This window comes from Sorex fumeus, unplaced genomic scaffold (genome assembly GCF_029834395.1).
Source record: "Sorex fumeus unplaced genomic scaffold, SorFum_2.1 ptg000051l, whole genome shotgun sequence".
NCBI lineage: Eukaryota > Metazoa > Chordata > Mammalia > Eulipotyphla > Soricidae > Sorex > Sorex fumeus.
The window spans coordinates 12015161-12042092 of NW_026606108.1; the positions used below are offsets into that span (position 1 = coordinate 12015161).

General features: G+C 49.6%; 2 protein-coding genes across 3 annotated transcripts; both read right to left on the bottom strand.

Moving 5' to 3' along the window:
• Positions 1 to 1422: 1422 nt before the first annotated feature.
• Positions 1423 to 11149, bottom strand: PCYOX1L (prenylcysteine oxidase 1 like). Of its 2 annotated transcripts, none has more exons than XM_056124508.1 (6): positions 10999 to 11149; positions 7077 to 7283; positions 5412 to 5586; positions 3806 to 4014; positions 2482 to 2622; positions 1423 to 2141 (listed from the first exon to the last, which is right to left on the bottom strand). In XM_056124508.1, the coding sequence occupies exons 1-6, from the start codon at positions 11084 to 11086 to the stop codon at positions 1483 to 1485; spliced, it is 1479 nt and encodes a 492-aa protein (XP_055980483.1). In that variant the 5' UTR covers positions 11087 to 11149; the 3' UTR covers positions 1423 to 1482. The 2 variants fall into 2 exon arrangements, with proteins under 2 accessions (XP_055980483.1, XP_055980482.1); XM_056124507.1 differs by having other exon boundaries at positions 1423 to 2144.
• A 6594-nt stretch (positions 11150 to 17743) lies between these two features.
• On the bottom strand, positions 17744 to 26863 carry GRPEL2 (GrpE like 2, mitochondrial). The gene is made up of 4 exons (XM_056124424.1): positions 26741 to 26863; positions 24841 to 24994; positions 23780 to 23861; positions 17744 to 20905 (listed from the first exon to the last, which is right to left on the bottom strand). The coding sequence occupies exons 1-4, from the start codon at positions 26815 to 26817 to the stop codon at positions 20541 to 20543; spliced, it is 678 nt and encodes a 225-aa protein (XP_055980399.1). The 5' UTR covers positions 26818 to 26863; the 3' UTR covers positions 17744 to 20540.
• Between the last annotated feature and the right edge of the window lie 69 nt (positions 26864 to 26932).

Below are 26932 nucleotides of genomic sequence, written 5' to 3' on the forward strand. Positions count from 1 at the left end.
AGTTGGCTGCAGTGCCAGGGTCCCAGCAGACCCAGGAGCCCAGACTTGTGTCCAGTGGGGTGGGTGGGGAGACGGTCTTATCCAGGACTGCTAGCGGATGCTTGGCCCTGAGAACGTAACCGCGTGGGAATGGTGCGGAGCCTGACCTTCACAGCAACCAGTACAAAACACTCTCTATCACATATGCTAGTTTGACTTTCTGCTACTTCAACCAAGAGTGGCAGTCTCATTATTCTTCCCAAATCAACAAGTGCCTGTCCCGAACCCTGGCACTCCATCCCCACCGCCCTTTCCAGATACCCTTGGTATAGTATAAAACAGCTCAACACTGATAAAGGCCTCCGCCTCCCAGGAGGGCATTTTACCCCATGATTGCTCTCGAGTTTAACGGCCCCATGCTGAAGCTCTGCTCACCAGGGGCCCTGGAGGATCAGCTCCTCATTGTGGGCTGGCCACGCTGTTTGGGGGCCATACCTGGTAATGCCCAGGGATTATGTCTGGCTCTGCACTCCGGGATCACTCCTTGTGGGGCTGGGGACCCTAAGGGGCGTCGGAGATTGCCCACTGATCTATTTCTCTAGTCCTCACTGGGGTTTCTTCTCTCTGGGGCTTCTGCAGAGATGAGCTGGCTGGCCCTAGGGCAGATCCTGCAAGGAGAGTCACAATATTTGCTGCCTGTCAGCTTTCCCCTGGCCCCACACGCTTGAGTGGGACATGCATGTCTCACTACTCTGGGCTGAAGTCCATCTGTCCCGTTCCTCTGCGGAGGACAGTGCATCCTGGCGCTGGGGCAGTGCTGGAGAGGGCTGAGGATGTGCTATGAGTCTCACTCATGGTTCTTGGTCTTCCCTTTGACTTATCTGACTGTCACCATCCATGTCTAAATGTTTCCCGTTGGGAGTAGGCCATGAAAAACGAGACACCACGTTCAGCTCTCTCTGCCTCGGGTTAGTTAGGACAGCAAGCTTTGGGGCTGGAGAGAGAGAGAGAGAGAGAGAGAGAGAGAGAGAGAGAGAGAGAGAGAGAGAGAGAGAGAGAGAGAGAGAGAACAGGGATTAAAGCCCCCCCCCCCCGTTCAAATCCCTGGCACCACCCTTGGCACTGCCAGGGATCACTCCTGAGCACAGAGCCTGGTACAGCTCCCGGGCATTGCCAGGCGCGGCCCCAAAATCAAAAAATAAAAAAATAGAAAAGCAAGCCAGAAACAGCTTGAGACATATTTTTATTTCTTCTTTTATAAAAGAAAATAAATAAAATGAACACACTGGTTTGTGCTCCCTTTCTCTTGCTATCCTCCTCAGAGAGCTTATACTGCCAAGGATCCTTAAGACGGAGGCATAGAAGCCACCCAAAGGGGGAGTGCTCTGCCACGAGGCGTCCGAGGCTGGGTGGGCACGGGCAGGAACGGGCGGCCTTGCCCATCAGTGGCTGGAGTGGGCAAGTCGCCCGAGGGAGGGAAAGGCATCTGGTTCTCAGAGGCCCTCACAGCTCAGTCTTGACTTTGTGCATCAAGTCCTTCTGGTCAATCTTGTCCAGGTCCTGGTACCAGTGGTTGAAGGCCAGCAGGGCTACGTTCTTGGCTGCGACGGCCATCACCTCCACAGAGCTGGCGGCCCACTCCAGGGCGTTGAGGTAGAAGAGCTGATCGTGGAGCTGGAAGCGCGGGAGGGCCGGGTAGGCACCGTAGCGGGGGTGCGCCTGCCACTCGGCTGTCTGCACCGAGTAATAGGAACGGAAGAGGGTCTTGAGCTGGCTCCGCGACAGGGGCGTGGGGGACTGCACGCGCCAGACGGCGGCCTCCTGCGGCTGCTTGCGCCGGAAGCTGGCTGACACGTTGACCGGGCAGATGTTGTCCAGCACGCAGAAGAAGTTGGGGAAGTCTGTGGTCAGGACGCTGGCGAAGGGGAAGAGCTTGGGGTCGGGGAAACCGAAGTAGGAAGAGTTGAGGTAGCCGTGGACCAGGGAGACGACGGTGGGCTGGAATGGGCCCTGGGCAATGCGCAGGGGTGGGTGGAAACCGTGGAAGGCCAGGGAGTCGCTGCCGTTGGTCAGGGGCAGAGGGGTGGCGATGACCACGATGTCGTACACGTCGGTGCCTCTGCCCTCCTCGCTCTCATATTCTACCTGGTATGAGGCCTTCCCTTCTGGGGGGAGAGGAGAACATGACTTCTGGGTCCCCTGCAGCCCCACATGAAGGGATCCTGGGGGGGCTATGTCGAGCTAGAGCACTCCTGTTGGGTCTGGAGGACTCTGGGCCCGGGGCTGGGGGTCTGTACTCTGCAGTCCACCCCACAGGCCCTGGGGGCTGCCAGGACTGAGGCTCCGAGTCCTGGCTGCCGTCCCAGTGGCCTGGCACTGACACTGTAGTGGACAACAGTGCCCCCTAGTGTGGCCGGGTGGTGCGGGGCTTCCCACTGACTTCGGGAGGCGTCCAGAAAGGCAGCGGAGGGCCCAAAGCCTTGGAGGGTAGGGCTCACTCACCGGAACTCTGCAGGGTCACCGAGGTCACTCTGGCATGGATCACCCTGGCTTTGGTGAGCCTCAGCAGGCCGGAACAAACCAGTTTGTTGCCGCCTTCCACAGACCACAGGCTGCCTTGGGCCCCGGCTAGAGACATGGCTCCTGGGCAGAGAAGGGAGAATGGCCGGTGGGCTTACGGTGTCCAGCCCCATCTTCCCAAGGCCTCCCTCCTGCTGTGCTGCTGCATCAGCCTGGGGAGTGAGGGTTGGCACGGGCCGTGCCTGGGGAGGACGCACTGGGCCGTGGGGTGCCGAGGGGGCCTACAAACACAGCCAGGGCCACAAGGGGTCTGGAACAGGGCTGCAGCCAGCAGGCAGATGGGGGGGGGGAGAGGGAAAGGTGGGCCCCAATAGTCTGACACACAAGCCTGGTGGGATCTAGTTTAAAGGCATCAGGCTTTGAGAAGGGCCTGACGGGGGCAGGAGGGACAGGAAGGAGACTCTCGAAGGACCAAAGGATGCTGGGGAGGCTGACCAGGGAGCAGCTGCTGGGGGAAGCCAGCACACTGACTGGGTGAGGGCAGTGAAGCAGGTTAAAACATGAGGAAGAACATGAAGGCTTGGGTGGGGGCAAGTGGAAGGATGACTTTCTGTTGGGAGTGGGGGATGACCTGGGAAGTGCCCAGGTGAGAAAGAGTTGGAGGCACCTATGAGCCCTCCAGCAGGTGGCAGCTGAAATGGGAGCAGTAGCTCTAGATTGGGAGCGCCAGCTCTAGATAAGGAGCCACAGTTCCAGATTAGGAGCCGCGGTCCTAGCTTGGGAGCTGTGGTTCTTGATCAGGAGCCGTGGTTCTTGATCAGGAGCCGTGGTTCTAGATTGGGAGCCATGGTACTAGATCAGGACCTGCAGCCCTCGCTAGGGAACTGATCTACCCCTCGCTAGATCAGGGGCTGTGGTTCTAGGTTGGGAAGCTGGCTCCACACCTGGGACATGCATGCCTCAGACTGAAGATGCACAAAGTGTGAGCGGGGAAGAGGCCCTCAGATGGGTCTGAGGGAGGGAGGTCAGATGCCATCACGTCCTGAGTTTACTGACAGGGTGTGCCGAAGTCCTCTCCTAGGTAGAGCTGGTGGGACCACCATGTGGGCTGTGCTGGTGGGATAGGTGCATGTGCCCACTTGCCTGTGTGGTGACTACTCAGTCTACTCAGACAGGACAGAGGCCAGGACCTCCTTCCCCAGCTGGGAGGGGGATGACTCCCTTCTCCTAGCAGCTTGGCAGGCTGGGGCCAGAGGCATGAGCCTGAGAACAAGGGCTGTGGGTCCTTGGGCCAAGCAAGGCTCACCGGCGAAGGCGGGCATCGCTGCTGATTGGCCGTAGCTGGCCCGCAGGACGGCCGAGACCACGTCATCGATGAAGCGCTGCGTGACGCCCACCTGGAGCAGGGACTCGGCCACGGAGCGCTGGGTCATGTTGACGAAGGATTCCCCGAGTGAGTGGAGCAGCTCTTCCACACCCGAGAAGGCGTAGCCATGGGCCTGGTACTTATAGATCCTGGGGAACAGGCGGGCAGAACCTTGGTGTGGGTCACCCACCACGGTGGGCTTCCTGCCCTCGCCCCACGCACAAAGAACTCCGGGATCCCGCTAAACTGGCCCCTGGAGGTTCTGCCATCACCATGGACGGCGCTGCCTCTCAAGGAACGGCCCTCTCAGGTATCTGCACAGCCAGGCCCACCTTCCTGCACCCTTGGCTCTGGCGCCAGGGCCTCAGGACACTGCTTCCACCTTCTGACAGGCTGCCGCTGCCTGGGTGGCTGTGCAGATGTGTGGAGCCCGGCTGTCCCAGGGGGACAGACACCCAGGTGGAGGTATCTAGGCAGCAGTGAGAAATGTGGGTCGTCACCTCTGGGGAGACTGGGGCTGCCGAGTGCTCACCGTCTCCCAGAAAATGGAGAACGCAGGTGATGCTGTAAGTTTGAACAAAACTGACAAGGGAGAAAGAAAGCGGGTAGGACGTGAACTCGGGGGCGGGGGGGGGGGGGGGGGGAGATGGGGATGCCAGGAGCATATCCGGGAGAGGAATGCCATCAAGAGCCTCACCAGGGGAGCAGCCTGGACCCAGCGAAAGGCAGAAGGTCTGGATGGCCCATCTGGAGCCAGTCACAGCCTCTACATGGGTGGGAACAGCAGGTGCTCAGTCCCCGGGGGTGTCCGAGGGGCTGTCGTCCTGGACACAGGGATGGGGTCGGCACTCCGGAAGTGGTGACGACGTGAGGAAGTGGAGTGCGGCCCACCAGCCACCTGGGTTTGTTAGTTTGCAAGGCTGCACACTTGGCAGAGTGGGGAGCTGTCACGTATCACTCTGCATTCCTAACTCGATGGGGGAGTTTGGGAGACTGAGCCACTCCCACAGGGCCACGGCAGGCTCCTGCCAAGGCCACTTTATTATTATTATTATTAGCTTTTTGGGTCACACCCCGTGATGCACAGAGGTTACTCCTGGCTCATGCACTCAGGAATTACTCCTGGTGGTGCTCAGGGGACCATATGGGATGCTGGGAATCAAATCCAGGTCGGCGGTGTGCAAGGCAAATACACAACCCGCTGTTCTATGGCTCCAGCCCCCTGACCGTCCACTTTAGACACATCTGGCTCTTGCCCTGGCTCCTTCTCCTTCACCACCTGCCCAAGCTGTCGCGTCACTCCTATTCCCAGGTGGGCCTTGCAGGTGGCTGACTTGGCAAGTCATGGTGTTATGAATCGGGCTGCTGTGGGGAAGGGAACCCTGACGCAGCAACAGCACAGACGGCCCCCAGAGACCACAGAGCCTCCCCCTCAGTGGGGCGCAGGGCCGGGTCCACACACAGGCCAGTGAGCCGCCGTCCCTCTCCACCACGCTGCGTCCTGCAGGTTCCTGCCCCCCTCCCTGCCCCGCCCTGCCAGCCCTACCTCATGAACTTCTCCATGACCTCCTCCACCCACATCTGCAGCCGCAGGAAGCTGATGCCGTAGTGCCACCAGAGGCGGAAGAGGTTCAGCAGGTACCAGTCGGTCTCCTCCAGCACGAACTGCTCCCCGCCGAAGATGGCGCTCCTGCCCACCACCTCCCGCCGGTGCCTCAGCCCTGAGGAGACAAGGGGGGCCCTCAGGTCCCTCCTAACGGCCCCTCGGGAGGATGGGCAGCGCCTGCAGTGGAGACCTCAGCCCTCCACAGGGAGGCCAGTGGGCGGCTCTCTTAAGGAACACCCTTTCCCCCAACCCTCTGCACTGTAAACAGGGGCAGGCCTGGCCTTGGTCACCAGACAAAATGAAAAGCAAGGCACTTTTCTGATTCAGTGGGGATCCCCTTGCGCCCTGTGAGGGTAATTCAAAGGTCAGCCCAGAAAGGTCTAGAGGCCCACAAGCACAAGGCTTATCCTGAGCCGAGACATACCACCAGCTCCCAACCACCTCACTGGCTCCTCCTGGGCACAGCTCTGTACAACCCCCAAGTGCCGGGGCTTGTGCATCTCAAGTCATCTTCTTGGAGCTCAGTTCAGGAGGGGGCAGGTGAAAAACACTGTTCCAGGCGTGGGGACAATGGCTGAGGGATTAGAGGACCTGTCTGGAGATACCACTCTGGGCTTCTTCCCCTGGGGGGGGGGGGGGGGAGGGGCACTGAGCTTCCCTGGAGCAGCCAGGATCTCCCCCCACCTGCAGCATCTTTCCAGAGGTGTTGGGACAAGGGCGACCACTTCCTCCTCTGCCCCCCACTGCGCCCCATCAGCACCTGCCACCTCCAAGTCTTGGAGGCTGTGCTCCACACAGGACTTGCTCATTCTGGCTGCAAACTACTAGAAAGCCACAGGACAGAAAGGATTTCCCCTCTGGCACCTGTGGCGGGCAGGTGGGATGTGCTCTGTGCCCTCATGGGGACACTTGGCCACCAGCAACAGGAACATTCCTGAGGGGTTATTTTGGTGGCGACAGATGCTGCCGGAACTAAACCCCAGCTCCCTGGCATGTGGCGTCAGCTGAGGTATATGCAGCTTCTGAACCTCAGTTTCCCCAGGAGAGCAAACAGCCATCTGGGAGGCTGGTAGGGAGGAACCAAGGTAATGCCTGAATAGCACCTCAGCCGGGGCAAGGACCCGTGGGTGCCACCTGTGGGTGCCACCGTGACCCTGGCCACGAAGAAGCAGACTTATCTGGGAGTCAAACCTTTGTTCTAGGGTCAGAACAATAGCACAGCCAGTAGGCATTTGCACTGTATATGGCTGTACCTCATATGGTCCCTGAGCACTGCCAGGAGTGAATCGCAGAGCCAGGAGTAAGCCCTGAGCACCGCCAGGTATGGCCCAAAAAGCCAAGGGGAAAAAACAAACAAACACACACTAAAACAAGCCCCAAACTCTTGAGTTCTAACAGGGACTCTGCTACTAACTCACTGTGTGACCTCAGGCAAGTTCCTTCCCCTCTCTGGTCTCAGTTGCTCCATCTGTAAAATGAGGGAGATGGGGCTCCGTGACCTTCTGGCCTGGACCATAGGGGAACCTGGGAAGGGCCCACTGGCTGCAGTCCACTTGGGGCGGTGGGGCTGCCCCCCCCCCCCCCCGCACCCCCCACAGCACTCACCCAGCAGCTTGACGAAGTTCTGTGTGTGCAGGCTGAGGGAGTGGAAGGAGGCCGCTCCGCTCTCGTAGTGCTGCTTGTTGACAGAGATGGTAGCCAGGCGGCCGCCCACTGTCCCCTTCTCATACACATCGATCTGCACTCGGGGCCCAAAATGCTGCTGGAGGAAATGGGCCACGGCAGAGCCCCCGATTCCGGCACCAACAACGGCTGACAGCAGGGAGAGAGACAGAGGACGCAGTGAGAGGGGGCACCAAGGACCCCTCCGTGCAGACCCCCACGTGGAACATCTGCATTCAGTGTATTTGTTAATCAGGAGCAAAGACCCGCCCAGGAAGTGCCACCTCCCATAATCCATTTTTTCATAAAAACAATGTTAGCAGCACAAGAGAAAGAACTTCAAGATTCAGGATGCTACGGAAGAATGAATTCGGTTTGATTGAACTGGTTTCTCTTCCCTTTTGGGAGTCTTTCGTGGTGACACTTGGCCAACCAGGCTGCATGGTTCAATGCACGGGCACTGTAGTCTGGAGTCCACTAGGGTTACCCTAGTGGAGCTTGGGGGCCACCAGAGTTCCACCTGACAGCGTGAGGGGAGCCACTGTTCTGGAAATCAAACCAGGGCGTCATGCATGCACTTTGACCCCCAGGCCAGCTCCCTGGTCCTTGGGTGGCTTCTACTTTTATTTCACTATGAGTTGGTGCAAAGCTGGTCCCTAATCACCGCTGTGAGGTGGATGATTGCTGGAAACTACTCCTTACCCAGTCTGGGCCAAATCGAGGTGGATGCCTATTTTTGCAAACTGAGCTTTATTAGCCACACTGGTGTTTTTTTTTAGTTTACTCAAGCTTCGTGTAGCAGAGCAACTGTGACAGCCAGTATGGCCGAAAAGCCTCCAATATTTACTTTCTGGTCCTTAAGCGAAGTCCGTCCCTCCCGGATCTGGTTCAATCTACCACTTCAGTTATTTACATCTCTGTGTCTGCCAAGATTGGAACGCACCCGTGGCCGGTGGCTCCTTCTCAAGAAGGTTGTCCCTTTCTAACCCAGACTCTGGTTAAGAAATCGCAGCTTGGGGCTGGAGCGATGGCACAGCAAGTAGGACGTATGCCTTGCACATAGCCGACCTGGATCTGATTCCCAGCATCTCATATGTCCCCTGAGCACTGCCAGGAGTAATTCCTGAGTGCATGAGCCAGGAGTAACCCCTGTGCATTGTCAGGTGTGATCCAAAAAGAAAAAAAAAAAATTGCAGCTTGCCAAATTCCCAAATTATCTCAACCAGTTTCTAATCCTGCCTCCTGCCTTCCTGTTAACTTGGCGTCTCGACTCATGCCACTAGTATCTCATCCAGGACACAGATAAAAACTTTTTCCAGGGCAGAAAAAGTTCTGAGATGTCATGACCCCTGTCCACAGGTCATGACTAAGCGCTATGAGAGTTACTGGACCACCCAGGTCCCAGCTTCCCACCTCCTCTCCCCTCAGCCACCCGAGACAGCCTTCCTGATAGCCTTCCTCTCCCCAACTCTCGTTTGTCCTACAGGAACACTGGGTCCCGACACTCTAGCTCTGTCCATCACTCTGTTCCCATACTCCAGCGTCCTGCCCGTCTCACCTCTGTGGTGATGGACACACAAAATGTGTGCTTTCACACTTTTGCCTGCAGCTCCTTTGTCAGGAAAACTCTCTGTGCCTCCCATCTCCCTGGCTCTGTTGGCCCCTGATGCCATTTTAGCTGCATTTGCCCCGTCGACCTCAGGGCAACCCCTCCCCCAGTCCCTTGGACCTTTCTTACCCCTGGTGCAGACCTGAGCTTGTTCCCCTCCAAGGGTGGGTTTAAGGAACAAGAGCTTTTGACCCCAAAGCCTGGTAGGTAAAATTGGGATTCACTCTTTGTTGCATGTTGAAAAGAAAAAAAAAAAAACACTTTCTAGGGAGCCTGTAACCTGTAAACCAATGTGTTCTCTCCCTTTCCATTTGTGACAAGCTTCCCCCCATTCCCATACCCTTTTTCTGGAGACACTGAGAGAAACTGACATGGAAGGCTGCCAAGAGCTAGTGGAGAGGGGTTGGAGCGATAGTACAGTGGGTAGGGCGTTTGCCTTGCACACGGCTGACCCAGGTTCAATTCCCAGCATTCCATATGGTCCCTTGAGCACCGCCAGGAGTAATTCCTGAGCACAGAGCCAGGAGTAACCCCTGTGCATCTCCGGGTGTGATCTGAAGGAAAAAAAAAGCTAGTGGAGAGCAGGATGCATCACTCCACATACATAACCCAGAGCCCCTTTCTGGTTAGATATGCTGGGGCTCAGGAGGAATCCAACAGGGGTTCTGTCGCCCTGAGCCCCCGGAGAGAGTGGGCAGACACTCGCACAGTGAGCCATGACCAGTGTCCAAGTAGAAAGCAGTGGACTTTGCCTATAGGTATAGAGAAACAATTCTTTGGTCTGGACCCAGAAGGACAATCAGCTTTGGCAGGAAGTAGAAACATTCTCCAGCAGAGAGAAAACAGCACTAAGGGGGCAGTAGGTGGGACTGTGGCGGTTTAAAGGATCCAGCGCCCCCCTGAGGGTTACAGATTTGACCTTGCAGCATACTCAGGAGCAGGAAGCTCCTCCTTGGCATTGTGGGTGGGATCCAAACCAGTGAGGGTGCACAGAAGCTGGTCACTGGGCCTGGAAACTTAGGAAAACTACGGGGCAGCCTGGCACTGTCAACATAGAGAGCCCTGGAGTGAGATGAGTCCACAAGCTCAGTGTGGACAGGAGAAGGCCATGCCCCTTAGCCAGAGGTCAGTGTCCAGCTCTGCTGGCCAAACTCTTCCCACCCGTCAAATCCTGGCTCAAAGCCCACCTTTTCTATAGGCCTTTTCTGGCCCCTCTTGCCAGGAATCTGGAAACCCTAAGCTCTCAGCTCCAAGCTGGTTTCTGGCATGTTTGAGTCCGTTTTAATCCTTATGACAAGGAGACTTAGCACTGCACTGGCTCCAATGACTTGGGGTGCACCCACAGGACACCCTTCCTTGCCTACCACCATACAGGGTACAAGGGATACAAGCCAGGTTAGTTGCGTGCAAAGAAAACACCTTACCTGCTGTTACTATCTCTCTGGCCCAAAAAGAACAATTGTTAAGATGGAAAGCAGTGGTAAATGAATATGGAACTCCAATGAATTGTATGCACAATCCAGTACTTAGCAGTGTTCCATGCTTGAAATTTACTTTGAATACATTAAAATGTAAGCCAGGCCAAAGGATTTTTAATAGATCTTAGCAGTTTTTTTTAAAGCACAACCTAGGCGATGGATATGCAGAGCATCCCTGAATATTTCTTTCAACTTTTGGCGGATGAACTATTCAGAGACAAAGTATTAGAAAAAAAGAAACAAAGAAACAAACAACATGACTACTGATGAAAATGCCCACTCTCATCTGGCCAAGTCTCCTGTTCTCCCGGATGACGGACTCCTACGCTCCCCGTTCACCCAGGCTGTGAAGTACCCTCCCCGCGTTGTCCAGGCGCTCGGCTTTGGCACCGGCTGCCCTGGGCTATGCCGGTTCTCTTCCTCTACATTCGAAGGTGTGAACACTGTGCCCGCCGCACGGGCGCCCTGACCAAACCTTTGTTAAGAGACATCGCCCAGGCAGGCCCTGTCTTTGGCATTGGCAAAATGCAAGATCCATCGTGGCGGCTCAATGTCCCTGGGCCTTCCCTTGAGCTCCGTGCCCCGTCCCGTCCAGAGCCCCCTTTCCGCGCCAAGTAGCCCCCCTGGACACATGCATATGCCATCCGCGCTTCTGCACCGTCTGTGTCCAGTCTCGGAGCGTCAGGCCAGTGCTGCACCCCTCTTGTGCACCAGCTCCCTCTCCCCGGGACCCGTCCTCGACCGGCCTCCCACTACCCCCGCTCCGTCTTTCCCGCACCGATTTTGTTGGGCCGGGTGTCTCCGCTCGGAGCAGCGGCGGCGAGCAGTGAGGCCAGGACGGCCAGCAGCCGGGTGGCGCGGGCCATGGCGGGCGGGAAGCAGGCTGCACGCCGGCTCGGGCGCGCGCGGGCTGCGCGGGGCTCCCGGCCCGCCCCGGCACCCCACTGGCCCTTCCGCCTTCCAGGCTCGACCGTCCCAGCCGCTCATTGGACGGCGCGCCGCTCCTCCGCCAGCAAGAAGCCCTCATTGGCTACAGCGCTCCAGGGGCAGGCCCTGCTATTGGTCGCCGTCCTTATCCCGCCTCCTGTTGCAGGTTGGCTTCTCATTGGTTGGCTCTGACTTCTGACGCGCAGGTGTGCGAGCTTCAGTAGCTCAGCATCAGGACCGGAATCCAGCTGCCTGAGAAATGACGGTAAGAACTTAAGTATTGAAGACCTGAGTAGAAGGCCTGGGAGTTACTAGCTCTGCAGTGTTTTATCTATGTCCCATGTTCTTTTCCAGGCTCTGCCTGGTTGTGACAATGACAAGGGATGTGAAATCACTTGGCAATGCCTGCAAGTGCTGGAAGTTGCTAAACACACAGGCAGGGTGACTAGACACTACCCATGCATATACTGAACCAGGCTGGATGCTATGGGAACTGCTGTTACTCCTGTAGTTCCTATTTTATATCTCTGCTTACAAAGCAAAGTAGTTCCTATTTTATATCTCTGCTTACAAAGCAAATGAGCTCTCCTCAGAAGGCAGGCAAGAAGGGAAAACGCTCCTTTTTCACCCTAAGGAAATAAGAACAACCCAGCGTGGGTACTTTGTCTTACTGTGAAGGACAGATTTCCTCTAGCAAAAAATAAAATTGAGGATGCATTTTAGAATAAATCAAACCTATAGCCACTGAGTCAGATTATAGCTATGAGGAGACACTGATTAACTGAGAACAGTAAAAGTATATCACTAAAGTTCTAAGTCGAGCGGGCCCAGTAACGTCTCCATTGGAGACTTTGTTGTTACTGTGTCTGGCATATCGAATACTCTGGAGCGATAGCACAGCGGGTAGGGCGTTTGCCTTACAAGCGGCCAACATGGCCGACCCGAGTTCGATTCCTCCGCCCCTCTCGGAGAGCCCGGCAAGCTACCGAGAGTATTCGATATGCCAGACACAGTAACAACAAAGTCTCCAATGGAGACGTTACTGGGCCTGCTCGAGCAAAGTTCTAAGTCAGCTGTCTAAATTTAACAGGGCTTAAAACTCGTTGCTCAAACTGGCAGATGAATACATATGCATTTTTCCATCTTAAAACAGTTTTTAAGGGAAGAGTCCAACGTTTTATTTATAAAATTCATGAGATGAACAAAAGTCAAATTTACAGAGACACATCAGCATCAAAACAGGAAGTACAATGTTTCAGATACATCTTGAAAAGGTTCAAATATACACCAGACTGAAAATCTAATTAAGCGATTGCTGCACAATAGCTATGCTCATTCCCACATTTTCTCAGTAAGTTCTTCCTTATATTTACCTTCTTTTTCCAACTTGTTGAGACCTGTGTTTGCGTTCAGTAATTCTTTTTTTTTTTTCTGTTCTGATTAGGGCTGGAGCGATAGCACAGCGGTAGGATGTTTGCCTTGCGTGCAGCCAGGTTCCATTCCTCCGCCCCTCTCGGAGAGCCCGGCAAGCTTCCGAGAGTATCTCGCCCTCATGGCAAAGCCTGGCAAGCTACCCATGACGTATATGCCAAACACAGTAACAAGTCTCAAAATAGAGACGTTACTGGGCCCACTTGAGCAAATCGATGAACAACGGGAGGACAGTGTTTTTTTTCTGATCACTGTCCAGTTTTAGCCTGGTGATAACCACCTTGCTGGGGCCAATACCCACATGGAACAGTTGTAGCCTTTAGCTTTTTCCTGATGCACCCAGTCAATGTAGATGACATATTTCTTTCTGTACACCTGAACTGCCTTTCCAATTTGTTGGCGGCCTTTGTTGTGTTCTTGAACCACCCGGACCTCATCATCCTCGTAGGTGGGCCTGTAGCAGATTTTATTTCTGCCACAGCTCCTTGGACAGAAGAGACAACATAGTCTGACACACATGTGAAGAGGTATTGAAGTGGAATTTGTGGGTTTTGCTGCAGTCTGAGGTGACCAACAGGATGAATTTCATGAAGACCATCTGGTGCAGCGGGTGTACACACAGGGTCTGAAGTAAAAACATTATTTTAACCTCTCAAACATTAATTTTGTGGTTCCAGGGATTGAATCCAGAGCCTCATACATGTGAGACATATGCTTTACCACTGAGCTGCATTCCCAGTTCCTCCCTTGTTGTGTGAATATTCATTCAGTCAGAGGCCCAGAGAAATTATTTTTCACTGAGAGTCCCGATTTGCTCAGATCCTGTGACAAAGGTAAGAACATCCTGAGATCTCCCTTTATTTACTATCCTACCGTAAAGACCTCTAAAGGGCTTGATACAGTGATGTCATCAATAAAGAAGTTACAGGAAGAACATTGAGGCATTAAGGCATACATTGTTTCCTTATGTCCCCAAGTCAATTAGTTTCAACCCCCAGGGAAAGAAATGCAAAGTCAAGCCTTCCTGCTCTGCAAGTTACAAACTCAAGCACATAGGGTCTGAATATCAAAGACAGCTGGGTCTGGGATCTGTGAGAAGAGGAATTTTTTGTTATAGTTTTTATTATACTAAGATTTAGGCTATTTTTTGTTATATTTTTTGTTATACTAAAATTTAGGCTATTTACTGAAGGCAGCTTAAAGAAAGAGATGTTTAACTCTATCCAAACCAGTCTGGACACACTAGTCATAGCTTGCCCAGTTTCATGGGTCCTATTGTCCTGCCCGTGTGCGGGTCAGTCTCCATGGGCTCATCCTGATGGTCTAGTTGGGCCCCAACACTCTCTTAAATGAAAAAATGAAACTCCCCTTCAGTGGTAGGGCAGCACCTGTCATTGCAGACCTGAGGCCAAGAGCCAGAGCCCAACAGCATCCCACAGACTGAGGGTGATCCTCTGGCCATTTGTGCTTTCCAGCACATGTCGACCAATTTTATTTGAGCACAGGAATAAAAGTGCGACCCCCTGAAAAACCACAACAAAAATATGCTCAGGCTGGAGAGATACAACAGGGCAGGATTGAGGCTCATGCCTTGCATGCAGCCAACTCCGGTCCAACCCCCTTGGCAGTGCCAAACCCTCAGGTCTGGGCCCAGAAATCCCCAAGTGCTTTGAGCAGTGTTTTATTTTTTTTATTTTTAATTATTTTATTATTATTATTTTTTTCTTTTTGGGTCACAAACAGCGATGCACAAAGTTACTCCTGGCTCAGCACTCAGGAATTACTCCTAGTGGTGCTTGGGGGGCCATATGGGATGCTGGGAATTGAAGCCGGGTTGGCCACATGCAAGGCAAATGCCCTACCCACTGTACTATCATTCCATCCTGTGTTTTAATTTTAACATCATGGTTTACCAACTGGTTCAAAATGCAGTTGTTTCAGGCATTAAATGTCCCAACACCAATCCCAACAGTGTGACCTTTCCTCCACTAATGTCCCCAGTTTCCTAGCCACCACCCCAGCTTTCCCCCTAGTAGGCACAAACTTATTTTATATCGAATGTTATAACACAAAGGCAGATGGAATAATCAAAACTGAGATCAATGAGTCAATTTGTGCTTATTATGACATCTCACAATGGTGCTGCTAGAATTATTTTTGGAGGAAATGTTGTCCTGGTTGATTCTGGTTGAGCATGTGTTATTTAGGACCAGTGAACTTGGTGGGCTTCTATGCAACTTTCCCATCAGATTTGCTGTGATCTTACTGGGCTAACTGTATCATTGTATCAGTGTCATCCCATTGTTCATTGATTTACTTGAGTGGGCACCAGTAACATCCCCATTCATCCCAGCCCTGAGATTTTAGCAGCCTCTCCTTACTCGCCTTTCCCAAAGCTGCTGTATTGGAGCTCTTTCAGGGTCAGGGGAATGAGACCCGTTATTGTTACTGTTTTTGGCATATCAAATATGCCACGGGTAGCTGGCCAGGCTCTGCCATGCAGGTGGGATACTCTCGGTAGTTTGCTGGGCTCTCCGAGAGGCATATATATTTATTTCCCTCTATGATTTGTTGCCAACTGTCTGAACCCCATCAAATATGGTGTAGGGAGTGTCTTATAATGTGTCGCACAGCTGTGAAAGCTAATGGTACCATGCAATTAGAGGTGTCATCCAGGAGCTATATAGATCTGGAACAGTTTGGTGGCTTGGCAGTTCAATGAGGCTCAGTTGTGGAGGTGGGCTCTTTCTGTATTGGAGGGTATTGGGTGTGTCTGTAGCTGCTGTGCCTTCATGCAGAGAGGGCAGTCTGCCCACCCTCATTCTGAGAACTGAGCTGTCAGCTTGGACCAGTCAAGATTTAGTTCCATCATGTTCTTTTGGAGATTTGTTGTGGAGCTGGGCTGTTTCTCTGCTGGGTTTTCCATGTGGTGGTTGTGATGGTGGGGTCTGTGTTGGGAGACTTGGCCCATGCCCATTCTGAGAATACCCCAGAGTTTTCAGCCCACAGACTGGTTCCTCCTGGGAAGATTCAGCTTGTTCTTTTGCCAGTTGTGGAGCTGAATTGTTTCTATGCTGTAGGGTATCGGGTGGCGCAGTGTCTGAGCGGTATTTTAGAGTGTGGACCCCTATCCAAATGTGAACACTGCAGGCAAGTGTGTGAATCCTGGTTACAAGTGATGAGAGAGAGACTACTGAGATAAATCTATAGCCCTGGATATTTTTTCAGTTATAAGAAGTCCACATTCACTGGTCAATTTGTGCCAAGTTTTCTTATGTGCCAACTTAATATGGTTTTAAGATGCACATTAAACACTTTTTTTTTTTTTGGCTTTTTGGGTCACACCTAGCGATGCACAGGGGTTACTCCTGGCTCTGCACTCAGGAATTCCTCCTGACAGTGCCCAGGGGACCATATGGGATGCTGGGAATTGAACCCGGGTCTGGTCAGCTGCGTGCAAGGGAAATGCCCTACTCACTGTGCTATCACTCCAGCCCCACATTGAACACTTTTATCCGCCTCCCATCCTCCACCCCTTTGTTTCTGTGATGCCTGAGGGATGCACAGCAGGGTTCCTGTAGGGGAGCATTGCTGGGAGAGCACTCTGGCATGTGGGTGGTGCTGGGGGTTGCATTCTCCCACCTCACAGTTCCCTTTTTTGCTGAGCTATACCTGGGCCCATGGATTTTTTTGGGTAAATTATAACTTTAAAATTCAACTCCTTGGGGCACAGCAGGTTTGCCTTGCACGCGGCCGACCCGGGTTCGATTCCCAGCATCTCATATGGCCCCCTGAGCACTGCCACGAGTAAATCCTGAGTGCAGAGCCAGGAGTAACCCCTGTGCATCACCAGGTGTGTGTGACCCAAAAAGCAAAAAAAAAAAAAAAAAAAAAAAAAAAAAAATTAAACTCCTTGACTCTAATTTTAGGTTAAATAACATGCAAAAGAGTTATGAGCTCTTTTAGTCCTACCAACATATTGACAATGTGTGAGCATATCCAGATCACAGGATAAGATCTAGAGCTTTAAGGTCAATACTAAGGTGGCATGTTCTGCTGAGTACTCAGGGTACAGAACAGCTAAGGAGAACAACTAGGTAAGTGGAAGCAATCTATTGCTAAACAACAATGCACCCCCAAGGTTTAGTTTGGGTTTGGGGTCATACTTGGTGATGCTCAGGAATCATTCCAGGTGGTGCTCAGGGGATATGTAGTGCTAGGAATTGAATCAATGTCAGTCCCATGTAAAGCAAGCATCTTAGCCCGGTACTCTCTCCAGCTCCAACAAACTAACCCCAAATTTAACTAGACTCACTCATGCCTGTACACCTGTACTTCAGCAGAGCTCGGTGAGCTAGTCGCTTCCTCTTTATTTTGCTGGTCAAAGTCCGAGATTTGAAGTCATGTTCTACAGCTCCCACAGTGGGACTAGAAAGATGGTTCTAGTCACTTTGGGTTTGCTCCCCAGCATGCATGGTCATCAGAGTGATTCCCATGCACAAGGTGGGAGCAATGCTCAAGCACAACCAGGAGGCCCCAAACCAAGCCAAATAAACAGAATAAATCCCACAGTGCACTTGAGAATGTGGGCAATGTGCGGAAGAATAAGAATATATTTACCTACAAGCACAGGGAATGTGGGAAGCAATGGGTGATGGGACCAGGGTCTGCAGACAAACTAGAAAAGTGCACAGGAGAGGTGAAGATAAGGGCAAACTGCCAGAGGCTGGGAAGGACAGGTGAAGGCGGACGGTCAGAACAGGCAAGAGGAAAGTCTAGCAGTTGGTGTAGAGTAATTAAAACAGGTAAGACAACCAGAACCAAAAAGCAAATATAAGAAAACGGGGCAGTGTCAAAGAGAGAGACAGAAACAGGAGTTTGTATTGGAGAAATATACAGAAATCCGAGAGTATGTCAAGGGGTTAAGAACAACTTCAGCAAAGCCAAGGCGAGACTGCTTGTTATCTATGTCAATGGCTTTCAAAAAAACTGTCAGCGTGTAGATAGGCATGGTGCAAAAAGGTTACAACTATTATTGGCTCATGCTGCATTCCACTGGCTGGATGATTAAGAGATAATCAAGGTACCTCCATGGGGCATCTGTAGGGTTAGCAGTCTGGGGAAACCCAATATAAATTAGGCCAAGACACGAATAACAGGAATCCCAATTATTTCAATTTGAGTTTTATTGTTTCTGAACATTTTATTTCATCCTTGAGGTTTTTTTTTTCTTTAATGTTCATATATCAAGTCCTGTATCATGAAAGAGCACCAAATAACTTGGTATCAAACTGACATTCCTTTATGACAGCAAGGAAAATCTGTGTGAGATTTATAGATCCAAGGATTAAGACACTAAGATTCCCTCTTCATGAGATCCAAAGCTCTCTTACATGTTATCTCCAAGCCAATGACTTTTTACTTAACAATCACAATAAAAATAATAGCACCAACATAATTTTCTTGTTCCTTCTGTTAACAACTATGGAATTACGTGAAAACCAAACCACCAGAAATCAGAAAGAAAACTAGTCATTCCGATTAGCTTAAGAAATTTTAAGCATCGCTTTCTTTACCAGTCTTCCCCTAAATTTTAGGCAGCAGTAAAATACAGAAAAAAAAAACCTGTAAATAAAATATAATAAAAATAAACATTTGAGGGCCTATTGTAAGATGCAATTTACAAATTTCATTAAATCTTCACAAGACAGTGAGAAAATGCTAACCACCTAACAAATAAGCTCTGAGGGGTGCAACTTTTGGTCGCCAGGGTTATGTGATAACCTTCCACCTCCATGTTCCTTGAGGTTGCCCAAGTTCCAGTAAAGCCTTTCAAGTTCTAGAGACTGTTACTACTACAGCTCCATCTTCATATATCAAGTCTGCGAAACGACTGAATAATGAAAGAATCTAAGATTATTCTCAGCCTAAAACAAGAAGTTAAAAAGGAATATTAGAAAACTCAAGCAATCATATTTCACACTTTTAAAGGATGGTTATTCTAATGGACTGGTACTGACAGTATACCAAGAACACAGGGGTAATTGTAAATAAATGGCTCATTTTCTTGGTGCCTTCTGTTTAATCTCAAAGGAATGAAGCAAAAAAGGAACAAATTCCTACTGTCTAGGGGCTGCATATGTTTACATAAGTGCTTAACAGAGTATCAAGAGTCGCTATGATTTTAAAATCTTATTGGCAGTCTTCTGTTTGCAATTTAGAAGCATGGATTATTAAATGTCTAAATCTGGCAGAGGGTAGGGTCCATTAGAGATGTCTATGTTTTGTCTTGGGATTACATATCGCATCAAAAGGCTGACTCCCCACTCTACTGAATGTGGCTTGGAGAGTGCCACTAGAAATAGATTATTTCGTGGGTAACTAAAAGCTTAAACCTAGGCAACCTGGATATCTTCTGTCTGCTGGGAACATATTTGCAAGTTCATTTAAGAACTGTTTAATTTTAAATGATGGAAGCTACTATGTAATTACTCCTTACTTTTAAGTTCCCAGTGAATTTTAGCTATTTTTAGAGGTTTTTTTTTTAGTCTAATTCTAAAAAACAATATATTTTCATGCTTCAGAAGAAGCTGAAAGGGTAAGGTTGGGTTATTACCAAGGTCTCTTCTACATTAAAACATATATGATTGACCTCCTTTCTAATGTCTGATTACTTCATCTACCTACTCATATATTGGACAGATCTTTTACAGAACACTAGAAAAAAAAACAACAAAAATAAACACAACTAAAAACTAAAAGTGCAAAAAAGGGAGTGAGATGTTTATACACATGCGCTATAAAAACTACAAAATAGTTTGTCTATGTAACAGAGGTAGTAATTGGTGAGTATCAAAAATGGAAATCCACATAACTGAATTAAATGAGAAACTATAGGATCCTAACACCTTTGTTCTAATCCTCTCCTTACATCATCAAATAGGAAAAAGGGAAATCTGACTAAATGGCAGGGCTGGGGGAAAAGGAAACTTTGGTAAGTAGCCTAGATTGGTTTGGATCACTGGATCATTGGGGGTGCCTCATTCACCAGAAATGGGAGGTTGAAAATAAGTTGAACGTAAATTCAGCAAAGAGCACAAAGTCATCCTTGAAAGCCACTTGGATACCTCAAATTTCTACTGCTCCCTGCTTTCCAAGTCTAGTCTGACCCTATAAATGGGAACTGGACAGAAGTTTATCTGGTAGGGACTAGGGGACCAAAACAAACCAAAAAAAAAAAAGGCACTAAGAGATGGAGCTGAAGAGATAGTACAGCAAGGAGGGAGGGTGCCTGCCTTGCAGATGACCCAGGTATGATTCTTGGCACCCTATATGGTTCTCCCAAGCACTGCCTGGAGTGATCCCTGAGTGCAGAGCCAAAAGTAAGCCCTGAGCACAGCCAGGTGTGGCACCGAAGCCCCCACCCCACAAAGAGTAATTTGTAAAAAAGAGAGAAAGCCTTGAAAATCTATTAGTATATAAAAATCAACAATAATCTAAATCCATTATTTAGATTTAGATTCATCACCCAAGTACCAAATGTTGAACTAACCCCTTACCATCTCTTTTTCCCCACAAGATACAAGATCCTATTCAATTCTCATTATAGAAATTATTAGGAAGGAACAATTAGGTCAAAATACATACGCTTATACTCATTTTCACCTCTTAAAGATTCTGAAAAATCAGCAGAGTACCAATTTAAAATTAATTTCTGAAGCGCAGTAGGACAAAGGTGATACACACACTTGCCACTTTGTTCAAATGCCCGATGGCAAAATAATCCGACGGGACCAAACAGGCCCCAGGAAATTAAGAGATTATCGTAGAAATCAAGCCAATATGACTAAATCCAAAACAGATCACATGAAGTACCTCATGTACAATACAAACCTAGCTTAATAAATAAAGGGAACACAGGTGACTGCACACTGGGAGCCGACTCAGCCCCCGAGGGCCCGTTCAGAGCCTCTTCTGGGCCTCCACGGCCACTTCCACCTGGGCGAGTCTGATGGTGCGGCCGTGAAGCTTGTAGCCATCTTGTCTGACTAAGGCCACGGTGCCAGGCTGCACACCAACGCCAGCGGGCACGTGCGAGATGAGTTCGTGCTCATGAGGGTCGTATTTGTCGCCCACGGGGCTCATCTTCTCAAGGCCATGCTTGGCGAATACGCTCTTCAGCTTTGCTTCTAGAAGGGACAAGCCTTGGAAGATCTTCTCCAGGGTGGGCTTCTGGTCCCCAGGCTCTGCTTCTGCAGAGAGGCACTCTGTGGTCTTCTCCAGAAGGTCGGCCACCTCCACCAAGTCCTTACAGAAACTCTGGATTCCTAGGGAAACCAGATGTTTTCAGTTATTCTGTGGAAATCACCCAGCTGGTGGGCGTGAGTCTGGGGAAGTTAGATGAGGTCAGTCTCCCACTGCCTGCCCCTTGTCCTACCCACTTTGTGTTGTATAGAAGCACATGCTGTTGGCTGGGAGGAGGCCGGCAGAGCTGACTTTCTTGAGTCACAAGCACTGCTGCACAGCTGACATCAGCTCTGCTGCCGTGGAATGCCAATACTCCTAAGGCTGCACACATTCTTCTTACAGCAGTGTTATGGAATGTCACCCCAATAGGCATCTATGATACTTAGCTAAGTACAAAATAGGAGTCATCTTAAGCATTCTCAGAAGTGAAAAGGAAATGTACTTACTCTCACAAAGGACGCAATAAAAGAGATTTCCTAGACTTACTACCTGGAAGACGGACAGTTTCTTAAGCATAGCAAGTGCCACAGGTTTAACAACGTAATAATGACGTGTAACAGACTTATTCGCCAAGTAAGTCTAATAATAACAACATGCACAATGGATATGCCATGCTAGAGGGACTCCAGATGGGTGGAAAGGGAGAGGAGACTCAGGTAAGGCAACTGGAGTAGCCTCAGTATAATGTGTGGTCTGGCAGCTGAGAGGAGGCAAGGGAGGCAGAGTGAAACCACAGGCATTTCTAGAGAACCACTGGGTATCAGCAAAATTCAACAAAGGAACTAAGCCACACCCATTAGAGATGACAGCCATCAATGTTAATGGTGGGCAAGAGATTATGGTTTAGGGGAATATATGATAAGAGATTAGTCAAAGGCCTGAAAAGTATGCCAGCAAGACAAAATTCCACCCTGTCAATAAGGCAGAAAGAAATGTTTGAGAAAGCTCAGTTTGGGACTTCAAAGGCATCCCAAGGCTATTCAAAGACAGATATCTATTGTAATAGCTAGACACCTCTGGGCTAACTTGTATAAGCCAGGGTGCAAAGAGCCTGTTCCTACTCAGTATTGTAGGAATTTGGGTAAACAGAAGATTAGGTTCTCTGGCTTGTGGGGTTTCTAATTGTGACTCCTTTATTTTGGGGACCACACCTAGCTGGAGAGCTGCTCCGGACAGAGCTCAAAGGATCCCGTGTTCTAATAATCTGAGTTATCTTCTGGGTTCTGATTAAAATCTAATTATTTATTTTAATAACGTAGTTGGTGTCTGTACTACTGGGGATAGGGAGGAGATCTCTGTAACTTGTCAGATACCGAGACAAACTGCTGAAAAAAGAGGATAGTTGATAGATGGTATTGCCCTCGAAAGATTTCTAGTTTCTTCAATTTTCTAAGTACACCTGTCCACTAAGAACCAATGATGTAGGAAAATTACTTACACAGCATGTTTTTCAAAAATACATTTTGCTCTGAAAATAAAGTATGTTAAAAAAATTAAGTTTGATATGTTTGTTCCCTACCTGTAAAACCTGAGCACCACTGGGTGTGCCGCCCCCAAACAAACAAAAACTTAAGAGCATGAAACCTTTTTTGTCTTCTTCCTTTTTATTTTGTGGGTCTTTGTGTGTGGGGGGAGGGGGAGGGGGTACACCCATTGGTGCTCTGGGCTCACTCCTGGCTCTGTGCTTGGGGATCATTCCTGGTTGGGCTTGGGGGACTCTGTGGGATTGAGCCCAGGTCGGCTGCATGCAAGGCAAGCACTCTGGAAATCATGGACTAAAAAAATCTTAAAACAGCAGGAATGAAATCTTCAGGGCAGTACTTAACTGATAGCTCCAAGCCCTGAAACACAGTATCTACAGCACAGATTGAAAAGCAGAAGAACATGACAATGCATTAGGAAAGAGCAAGTCCCATTCACAAACAGCAGAAAGAAGTATGACATACAGGAAAGAATATTAGAGGGTAGAAAATAATGGTCTCCAGTCTAGGTCTGTCTCCAATCTAATTTTTCCATTTACACGTTAACGAAGATGGGACTAGGGCCGCTCATTCATGTGTAGTCAAAGAATGATGCTCCACACGAAACTGTGGGCACACCACGTAAACAGAGATTTCCTTTTACCCCACAGTGCCTATTAGTCAACATTTCCATGAAGACACTTGGAAAAAATTCCTGAAAGACTTTGGAAGTGACTAAAAAGGTTACTTAACATCATCAACAATAACAACAAAAATAGTGACTTAGCACAGCCCTCAGGGTTACCTGCTTCTATGTGCTCCCAACCTTTGAGTTATTTAATAATTTAGCAGGTTAAAGAATGCTGCTAGGAATGCAAATGATTCTTGCCTCCTGGAATGAAAACTGTCTGATGGCAATACAGCTGATTATTGTGTAACACATAGGCAGTTTTTACTTTTTTGGGGGTGAAATACAATAATTTTTATTGAAACATCCTTAGATGTGATGGGAGAGAGAGAAGAATGTATTTAAGAGAGAACAGAGGGGCCAGAGGGGTCTCCAGAGTGGAAATAGACAGGCAAAGAAACCTAGACAAGAAACCAAGATACGTGTTCAAAGGAGAACAAGGGTTGGAAGAGCAATTCTGACAAACTTCTACAAAACAAACTTCAGCATTCCTGGCTGCCTTTGCTCTCTGGGGTCTTCTCTGAACATAGGAACTTCTCATTTGCTCAGCAATGACAAGCAGAATTGTGTGGATAAGTAATAAAATGCGAACTGTACATGCTATAAAAACAACAAAGTTTTGGAGAAAATAAAGGCAAGGATTATTTTAGCCAATGGTTCACTTGAAAGTATGCAAAGCCTAGTCAGCAGCACCGAGGCCGAAGGGACCAGAGACAGGTATAAAGGGCAGGACCAAGATGCTCACTTTGCAGGACAGTTAGCAAACGGCCTTCGACCAAAACTTCGAAAGTCAGTAAATCTCTCACCAAATATCTTGGCATCCTCCACACATCTCTGGGTTCGCCTTCTGATGTTTTCACCATCAGCTACAGCTCTCTGGTACTTTATCTGGAAAGCGAAGTCAAAATAATGAGAAAAAAAGTGTTTTTGCCCAGTTATCTCTCTCAAAGCATGTTTGTCAGTCCAATACAGGAGACAGTATGCTAGACACAATTTGGTCAACAGAATATAATGAAAAAAGTAACAATTATTCATGAAGCATATACTACATGCCAGGAACTGTACCTCTTATGAAGCCACCAAAAATATGGGATGATGTAGATATACTATAATCCAGCTGTAGCAGAAAAGGGGTGAGTGTAGTCAATAATTTTTGTTTTTGGCCTACACCTGGCGATGCGTGGGGGTTCTGGCTACTTTTGGGCTACTTCTGGCTCTGCACTCAGGAATTACTCTTGTTGGGATGCAGAGGATCACTCTGCATGCTGGGGATCAAAAATGAGGCAGCTGTGTGCGAAGCAAGAACCTTACATGCTGTACTATCTCTCTGGCCCCTAGAAGGGATGATTTTTTTAAAAAATTTATTATTTTTTTTTCCTTTTTGGGTCACACCCAGCGATGCTCATGGATTACTCCTGGCAGTGCTCGGGGGACCATATGGGATGCTGGGAATCGAACCCGAGTTAGCTGTATGCATGGCAAACGCCCTAACTGCTGTGCTATCGCTCCAGCCCCATGGGAATGATTTTTTAAACAACAGATTTGTCTGGTTTACCTAGCAAATAAGTAAAGAAGTGAAGGGTAAAGAGCCAGCAGAAAAAAACTTAAATTGACGTAAAACTCTTCGTGGACACTTAACTCAGGAGACTGCAAAGAACAGATAATATATCTACTTGCTGTTTGGGCTAGAGAGGGAGCGCTGTGGATACACAGGAAGCTTTCCTGGCATGCTGCTGACCCGGGTTCAATCCCCAAACCCCAGGTGGTTCTCTGAGCACCATCTCGTAAGTACAGAGCCAGGGATAATCCCTGAGCAACTCCAGGCATGGCCCCCCAAAAAACACCAAGAAAAGAAAAATGGACTCACTGTCAAATCCTGTACTTCCTTCTCCAGCTTAACAGCTTTTAGCTTTAAGGCTCGTTCTGCAAGAGAAGGACCAAGCTCATCAGGAGGGTCTTCCGAACTGCAGTCCTCACCAGCAGTTCTCTGGGTGGCGGTGCTGAAAGGGTGCAGCCATGCTCTAAGATGGGAGGGAGAGGGCAAACATGAAGGGCTGCCATCAGAAACGGCCCATGTTAGTTTAGTTTAGAGGCTGACACAGGACTCTCGGTCAGTTAACAACATACTCACTTAGGAAGGGCTGTCTAAGTGGCGTCAGATTTATTGCAATCCTTTTCTTAAATCTCACAACAGTGTGCAGGTAATATTATCATTCCTATTCTCAGATGACCAAACAGGCTCAGAGAAACATATGACTGGCTCAAGATCTCACACACACAGTAAGTAGTCTGCTGAACCAGGATACTGAGCATCAGGCAACAGATGTGGAAACAGGCAGAAGTGGAAAAACAGCAGGGGGGGGGGGGTGCATAACAGAAGGGAAAACCAAGTTCTGATACCTGCTGGCTATTTCAGCAAGGAAATAACCAGAAACATAAATTCAAAACACAAAGCCTTAGACTTCTGGTCCAATACCTTACAGTGGGGAAGGTTAAGGAGTAAAGGGGGCTTACAAAACAGAAGTCAGGCCTGGAATTTTGTAAGCTTTTAGGAACAAGTCCATATGTTAACAGAGATTCTAAGCAAGAACTCACCTATGTAAAAATCAAGTCACTTTGTTATGGGACGTGAACTATAAAGAAGTGACTAAAAAAGAGCTTTATATTCTGTTAGTATTGTTGGACTTTCATAGCTCAATGTTTGACACTTTAGTTCAGTTTACATAAGAAATTCAAAGTAGGTGATACCTTGAATTTTGGCAGTTCAACGAATTTTCCTTTCAGAAGCCATATAATTTGACTGGAAACAAAATTATCAGTTAAATTGTGCATTAAAAGTTCTTTTTAGTAGACTACAGACCAAACATGATTGTCACCCATTGCCTCTTTTGCAAACCACAACACCCAATAAGAGAGAGAGAACAAAAGGGAATGCCCTGCCACAGAGGCAGGGTGGGATGGGGGGTGGGAGGCATACTGGGATCCGTGGTGGTGGGAAATGGGCACTGGTGGAGGGATGGGTATTTGATCATTGTATAATTGAAACCCAAGCACAAAAATTTGTAAGTCTACAACTGTACCTCATGATGTCTCACTAATAAAAATTAAAAAAAAAAAGTTCTTTTTAAAATTAAAAAAATCTGTTTTGGGAGCCACAACCGGTTTGGTAGTCCTGGCTGTGCTCAGGGGACAATAGCAGAGATTCAACCGGGGTTTCTCTGGCCCTAAGAGCTCTTCCAGACAGTTTGTTCATATAAATAACATACACGAAAAACTAGTCACTGAACTGACACCTGGAGCAAAGGTTTGTTTTGTTTGGGGCTACACCCAGTGCTGCCCAGGGCTTACTCCTGGCACTCCCGGTGAGGCTAAGGGGGAACAGAAGGGGGTGGCAGGGTGGGTTCAAAGCCAGGTGAGCCGCGTGCAAGGCAAGCGCCCTAGCCACGGTGCATAACACTGCCCGGGTTCAACGCCCGGGAAACCCGATGGCTCTCGGCACGAAGCCCGTCGCTGTTTGCACACCGCAGGCGGCCAGAGAACCCATCCATAGATGGATACAAGCAGCAGCTTCGGCGGGTGGCACCGGGTCCGAGAGACCAGGACGCGGGGGCAGGGCCGCGGCTCAAGGCACGTGGGGAACGGGGCAAAGCCCAGCACGCCCACCCGAGACGTTGGCAGGCAGAAGGCCGCGCGGGGAGGCTTGCCCTCCCGCTCTGCAGGGTTCAGCACCGTCCTCACGCCCGCGGCCCCCCGCTCGACTCACTCACCTGCCACTGGACCCGGCACCCGAGGCCAGGAGGCGCCGGAGCGGCCACCGGACCGACCCCAGGGCTCGCGCCGCCATGTTTGCGAGCGCGGCAGAGGAGGCGGCGCATGCGCACTAGCTCCCAAGCCCAGGCTAGGCTCCGCGGAAAGGGAGCGAGAGAGAGAGAAAAACCACGCTTCCCGGCAGCCTTTGC

Bases quoted from the DNA above. Each gene is read 5' to 3' on its own strand.
- PCYOX1L (XM_056124507.1), bottom strand. From the start codon at position 11,086: ATGGCCCGCGCCACCCGGCTGCTGGCCGTCCTGGCCTCACTGCTCGCC. The intron at 4,015-5,411 runs GTAGGGCTGGCA...CCTGTTCCCCAG, and splicing joins GTCATGGAGAAGTTCATGAG to GATCTATAAGTACCAGGCCC. The intron at 2,623-3,805 runs GTGAGCCTTGCT...TTCTCTGCCCAG, and splicing joins AGCGATGCCCGCCTTCGCCG to GAGCCATGTCTCTAGCCGGG.
- GRPEL2 (XM_056124424.1), bottom strand. From the start codon at position 26,817: ATGGCGGCGCGAGCCCTGGGGTCGGTCCGGTGGCCGCTCCGGCGCCTC. The intron at 24,995-26,740 runs GTGAGTGAGTCG...CTCCCATCTTAG, and splicing joins GGTGCCGGGTCCAGTGGCAG to AGCATGGCTGCACCCTTTCA. The intron at 23,862-24,840 runs GTGAGTCCATTT...TTCGCTTTCCAG, and splicing joins AGGAAGTACAGGATTTGACA to ATAAAGTACCAGAGAGCTGT.